The sequence below is a fragment of the Nomascus leucogenys genome, chromosome 23 (assembly GCF_006542625.1).
Source record: "Nomascus leucogenys isolate Asia chromosome 23, Asia_NLE_v1, whole genome shotgun sequence".
NCBI lineage: Eukaryota > Metazoa > Chordata > Mammalia > Primates > Hylobatidae > Nomascus > Nomascus leucogenys.
In genome coordinates this window covers 32,417,841-32,424,833 of record NC_044403.1, presented here as the reverse complement: position 1 = coordinate 32,424,833, position 6,993 = coordinate 32,417,841, and the positions used below count along the sequence as shown (strand labels likewise).

At 36.8% G+C, this 6,993-nt stretch overlaps 1 protein-coding gene across 1 annotated transcript in view; it reads right to left on the bottom strand.

Annotated features, from left to right (window-relative positions):
• Positions 1-1,028: 1,028 nt before the first annotated feature.
• KDM5A (lysine demethylase 5A) overlaps positions 1,029-6,993 on the bottom strand; it is a 108,770-nt gene continuing 102,805 nt past the window's right edge. The window contains exon 28 of the mRNA XM_003273672.4: positions 1,029-2,355. Within this exon, the coding sequence (XP_003273720.1) occupies positions 2,149-2,355 (207 nt within the window). The 3' untranslated portion in view covers positions 1,029-2,148. The remainder of the gene's footprint in view (positions 2,356-6,993) is intronic.

The following is a 6,993-nucleotide window of genomic DNA, read 5'->3' as shown; positions in this document are numbered from 1 at the left end:
GAAAAAGGAAAACTTATGAAATCGGTTAATTAGTTACCTTGCAATATCCACCGAAATCCTGGATCATACACAAACTTACTTCAGATGAGACCTCAAGACACATGCACAGCAACACTAACAAACCTCTGAACAAGTCAAAACACTCAAAATGTTATACAGTATTAAGGAAAGAATGAATAAAAAGTAGGTAGTATGAACTACAGAGAAAACATTTACAGAAATTGGATTTTATAAGAAAACATGTTTCTTTTTTTTGTAAGATTCTTTTTGAGTTAAATCTCATACCCACTCAAACTGTAACTGGACAGTACATTTCACTTCTAGTTACTAGAAGACAGTTCTTTAAAAGAGACTGGGGCAAAAGGGGAAGAGGAGACTATAAGCTGTTGCTAGGTCCACCCCAATCCCCCCTTTAAAAGGAAAACTCATGAATTTAAGTCAAACCACAGATTTTTTTAAACCAAAATAAAGACACCAGACAATGATGACAAAACACTATTTTTAGTCTTTTTTTTTGTCCTTTAAAAAAAATTAGTCCCCTTCTAATAAGAGTTTACATACAGCTTACCTAATACCTTAAGAACAGAGAACACAACAGGAGAGAAGAGGACACAGCACCATAGTTTCAAACATTCACACACAAAAGAAAAAACAGCCAGCACAGACTAGCGTGAGACCAAGTTTCCCAACAGACAGGGACAAGTCCCAACACACAAAGGACATATAATTATCTATATGAACGAAAGCAAAATGGAAGATCTGGTCAGGCTGGGATGGAGGAGGGAGTGCTAACTCCTTGTACTACAAAGAAGGAATGGGATTTTTTTTTTAAAGCAAAAAAGAAAAAGCAAGCCCCCAAATGGATTTTTGATGTTGAAACTCTGTCATATGCTGCTGGTAACAGTAAATATATATATATTTATATATTCATATATGTATATTAAAAAAGGAAAAATAATCTATTTATAGAACAGTCAGTAGTCAGAGACATTTAGAAAAAAGTAAAAACAAGTCTTTTTTTTTTTAAAAAAAATGGATTTACTAAAACAACTTCATCACCCAGAGGTACTACAACCCCACATCCTCTGATGAAGCCATGGTGTTATTCAACAGCATCTGCTGTGGGCCGTAGTTAGAAATTGCCGGTGTTGGAAACAGCAGACATTGGGGTCAGGGCTGCAAGGCAAAAAGCTGTTATTTGCTGGTCTTGCTCATGGCCATGCCTGAAGCCTGGTGTCTGGAATACTTGTGAATGAAGTTTTCCCGGAAAAGCATGCATCACTGTGGCTCAGTAAGATAGTATGACTGGTCATCATCGTCATCTTCTTCTCTTTTTTTTTGGCGGAAGCCTGGATCCATGTACCTGCTCTTCCCTAAAATGTAGACCCAAGACAGCAAGACTTTTCAAAGCCAAAAAACGGCTCCTTGCCTTGTAGTAGGTTCTTCTCCCCAGAATCCAATCTAGTCAGATTTCTGATCTAGATGACATCCTCATCCTTACAAAGATAAGGTGACCTGCCCCAGCTGGTGAGAGGTTCTTCTATTTAGGGTGTTCTTCTAGCACAAACAAGCACAAATTGCTGAGGTCAATAGACTGTGATACCATTCCTTGACGTCTAACAGAAATAACTTTGGCCCTGTTACTCCTAGTTTTATCTTTAGGGCATTTAAGTACCAGGTAACAGTGGAAGGAAAGTGGTACTCCAATCCCTCTCCAACTATTCCAATGAAGGAGATCCAAGCAATTAGCACCTTCAGTTGGTGCTGCTCCTAAGTTGTAAGCCTCTAACTACTATCAGCTGGACAAAAGCCACATCCTATATGCCCTGTTAGCACACCAATGTATTAATACTAACCAGCCACCCTAGAGCTCAATCAAGCATCTGGCCTTAATGCAGTAAACCACACTCAAAGGAGACATGAAATATTGGCTGTTGTACCAAAGAAGACACCCTCTGCATAGATATGTTGATAGAGAATGTAACCCACAGAGTCCAGGCAAAGAGGAAGCCAGCACTAAGAGGACTTTCTCTGAAGGCCATTCATCTTTGGAAGCAACCTTCCAAGTGGATATAAACCACTCTACTTGATGACTAAGGTCTCAATGTGGTCCATGTCCCCCCATGTCCCAAACTAACCAAACATCTGCTAACTGGTCTCTTTAAGATCCTCCATTGGTAGTTTGTAGCTCATTATGAAGGAAGGAGGTGGTGCTGGACCTGGGCTAACTGGCCCCTGCTTCTTTGCACAGTTTATACAGATGTAATCTTCATTTTCAGCCATTTCTGGAGATACACCTACACAAACTTGATGAAACCACTCATCACAGCCACCATCACATTGTACCCAGTCTACCTGTAGGAAACAAGATTGGGGAATGTTTAGGTTACATAAACATTAAGCCTAGAATAAAAGCAAACCAAAGAGCTTTCTTGGCTTAAATGATAGCAAACAACTGGGATGTCTAGATAGGCAATGACTTCTTATGGGGTTATTTTTTAAAGAAAGAAGCTGAGAAGTTAATACCCCAAAATTATATTTTACCATAGTGTGTCCACAAAATTAGGCCTCTTAGGTACTCCATTACCTCATGAATACCTGGGGCTCCTTGTGAGGCAGAAACATGTTTGAGAAAAATTTGACAAAAAGGGAACTTCTAATAGAGCAGCCAAGTAGTTTTAGCTAATATTAACAATTTCTAGGCTCTAAGACAATGCAATTATCAATCAAGAAAGGAAGAGTACAATGTGAAGGCAATCCTGTGTATTAGCTTTATTTCAAAGAGATAAGCCAAAGTACTAAGAGCATTAAATACCTTTTTAGAAAAGCAGTCACATAGGCCACTTTTAAAACTAATATTTTTTATTCTTCTCTTCTTCCGTTACAAATACAACTCCCTATAAAAAGTTAGCAAATATCAGATGTCAAATCTTACAAATTAACCAATTATAACAGTCAAAGACACAGGTCAATAGATCACTCTGGGGTTTAAAATTAAAATCTGAAAAACTGATAGGTCAGTGGCAGGTGTCAAACTTTGGCCCTTCTGACAACACTGTGATTACAGGAGGCTAGGAAGGGATTGTAGTTTGGTGACTTTAAGCCTTGGACTTAAGAGTTAACAATAAAGTGACTTTGGGCTTTTATATTTGAAGGCTGATTGTGGTAGTTTTTACAGCTAATGTCATGGCAGACAAGAACATTTCAGATGAAAAGAGCTACTCTCCCTCACCTCAATACCAAGGTTGGTCATTTCATTGGCAACGTAAGAAGCCACCTAAAACCATAAGCTTTACCAGATATCAAAGTGAGGAACAGAAAGGGATCCAAGAAGTACCTCTATACAACTTAAGAGAAAGAACAGATGAAGGAGGTTTTGGCTGGGTAAATGAGTTTCATTCATAGAAAGTGAGTGGTTTTCAAAATTAGTTTCCATGTCCTATAAAAAACTGTCAAAACCACAGTAGTCATGTCAGTAGTTTTAGGCTTGTAATAAGGGGTGGGAAAAATAATTTGTCAAAATGATATTCTACTTGTATTACTCCTATGCTAAAGTTCTAGATCTTAAGAGACAATATTTTTTAACATAAAGATTACTGAGTTCCAGTGTGTATAATTTCAGGCAAGTCATTTAACCTCACTGAGTGACTCCATTTCCTCATCTGAAAAATGGAGATGACATTAATTACAAGATTACCAAGAGGATCCAATGAAATAATCTATGGCAAAACACCTGATTCACTGCCTAGGATACTGGAGGCACTTTCCAGTCGTGGTCTCATGGCTCTACTCATTACCCTATACTACACAAAACGTTTCGCACCTTGATATAACTGTCTGCAGCACTGCTTTTCAAAGTGTGTAGACCACTGGCATCAGAATCATCCATTGTGTTTGTTAAAAATGTGGCTGGGACCCATCACCCTATGAACTCAGAATATCTGGGGAGTACAAGCCAGAAGCTTACATTTTTAATCAGCTCCCAAGTGATTCTCATATATTCTAAATCTGATCATTGCTGGCTCTCTGTGATATCGCTTCCTGTAAATTCAGAGCAACTTCACAATACCTTCCTAAACTGATTTGTTTTTGTTCTGTAATTGTTTAGCTTCTGAAGTCTGTGCAATAAAAAAACTCACCAAAATGTTCCTATTGTAGCAAACTAATCAGAGACCAAAAAAAAAAAAAAAAGGGAAATAATGGCATCTGTGCAAAATGTAAAAATTGAAGTATTACAAGCAATAAAGACTCACAAAATGCTAGCTGTAGGGTAGGTGTACTCACAGTGAGTGTTTTGGCTGTTTGGGACTGGTAAAGGGAACTGAATAGATAAACTGTGGTTCTCTGTGCTGCCCAGACTTAAGATACTATGCTTTTTATAACGGTACCCGTGAACCAACAGTTACCTTCACCCTTACCTCCAATCCTCTTAATCCAGTCTAGTCCCCATTCATGCTAATCCATTGGATAAGAAAATTATCAATGTATCAGTATTTGCTACAAAGAAAAGTGTCCCATGTTTTTTTAAATCTAGTGTTTGCACTATACTCACTGGCTTACAATTTCCCAAAATTCTCTTGCAAATAAAACAATACTTTCCCTTTTGTGATTTTGACTAGAGGTCCCTTCCTAAGCCTAGATCTTCTACCATTTCAAAAGAGTATATAACCTTCCTTGAGATATTGGTACACAAATTTTAACCTAGACTACAGGTTATGTAACAATTTAGCCTGATAATAGAAAAAGCAAAAAATAGTCCTTCGCTTTACTAATATCTTTTTTATCATGTTCACCTACTAACAATCAACTTTGAGTTCTACTTTTGTGTGAAAGGCCCACAGCATCATAAAGCAAACTAAAGTTTGGGATGTCAACTGAATCCACAGATGATTCTGACACAGGAGCAACAGACCATGTAGTATCCTGAAAACTCAAGAACATAGAATTTGGATAACTGTATAAATTGTCACTTCCCCTTTCATTATTTCTAGGAGATGTATTTAGTGAATCACAAAAATAATTATTAAACTTCACAGCCATGAACTGTTCAAATATTAAATGATAAGAGATTTTACATTACAGTACAAATAGGTTACTATGTTTAGATCTGGAGGAAATGTCTGTTTTAAAAAGAAACATAATAAAAAGAGGAAATATTAGTTTAATATTCATGTTTTGCTGTATGGTTTCATATTCGCACTTAAGAAAAAATTTTTGGCATAGTATACTTTGTTCATTTCTTAGAGAATAGTACTGCACTGGGAAAAAAGAAAATCTGGTAATTTAGTGATATTCTTAGCTTACTAATTAAAATGAGCTTTTGTTATTTTGGCATTTAATATCTTTTGCACCCCAAGTTTCCTGGCAAAAGCCGGATTTGAAACAGGAAAACAATTCACTAAGTGAACTACAACGTATGTTCAGAATCCTTGTGCATATTTTCTTGGTGCTCTCAAATATTCAGTGACAATCCTCCCAATTTGCCAAGGAAGGACAGATTTCTCAGTGTGTGGGAATTTCAGTGCTAAAACTGGGAAAGTCCCAGGGAAACCGGGACAGTTGGTCACTCTAGCTCAACATCATGAGCGTGTGCGTACGTGTGTGTGTATTACACACATTTAGGTAACTTAACCTTTGATTATCTGTGCTAAAAGGAGATATGAACTAGTAAAGCCGCTGGAAATGCAAATACCTTGATTGAGGCAACACCCCCGTGAAAATCTTAAATCAGGGTGGCTAATAAATAGTAAAAATGAGAGTTCATAGTCTCTTAATTTACCACACAAAACTTCTCATGGAAGTAGGAATGGGTAAATGAAAAGGCCAACAGTAAGAGGGTTAAAAAAAGTGAAGAGAAAAAGAAGACTATTTTCATAAGTAAAATTATTAAATATTTATTCTAATACAGAAGAAAAATACTAGTTAAATTAGCAGCCTGAAAGAATTTGATCTTCTTCTAGTTAACTTGTTTTATCTTTGGTACCAATAAGACTGAATAAAGAGTTCAGAGAGAAAAAGATCCTGAACTTTAAAATTAATTTTTTAAAAATAGTTCTTTGTTAATATTAATTTTAGCTTGACATTTAATAATCAAAGGAAAACTTATTTTTTCAAAATCTTTTACATTATTCTGGTATTGTCTTTCTTTTTCTAAAACATCTTGAAACTGAGGCTAGGCACATTTAATTAGCCTCATTTAATCTTTCTTTTAATTTTTAAACAAAAGAGCTGGGCGTAGTGGCATGTGCCTGTAGTCCCAGCTATTCAGGAGGCTGCGGCAGGAGGACTGCTGGAGCCCAAGAGATCAAGGCTGCAGTGAGCTATGACCACACCACTGCACTCCAGCCTGGGCAACAGAGTAGGACCCTGTCTCAAAAAAAGAAAAAAAAATTAATCTGCATATTTGGGGGAAAAGTCATGGTAACTATTGGTTAGAGAAATAATAATTACTGGTCAGAGAATTCACCTAAACACAAGTGAACCCTAGAAGTTATTTTTTGCTGCATGGTATCTTAAAGAACAAACTGGCCTAAAAAGCATGATTTTTTCTTTTTTTTTTTTTTTTTTTACATCATCTTGCCAATCTTTTTCTTTTTGAGACAGGGTCTCCCTGTGTAGCCCAGACTGAAGTGCAGTGGGGCAATCACAGGCGCGACCATAGCACATTAACTATAGCCTTGAACTCCTGGACTCAGGCAATCCTCCTGTCTCAACCTTCTGAGTAGCTGGGACTACACGGATGAGCCACTGCACCTGGCAAAAGCATTCTTTTCTTAGTTTGTTCTAAAGATGTGTGCTGTATATTAATTGTTTTCTCAGAGAAACACTAAACACTGAGAAAGTTTTAACATTCTTTACAGAAATTTTTATAGAACTGTAACTTTTATTTAGCAAAATCCATGTCAGGAACAAACATGTAGAACTATAAAAACTGCAAAACAGCAGTAACAGGCAAAAGATCTATAATCTGAAATAACTTCTGCTTAAAACAAA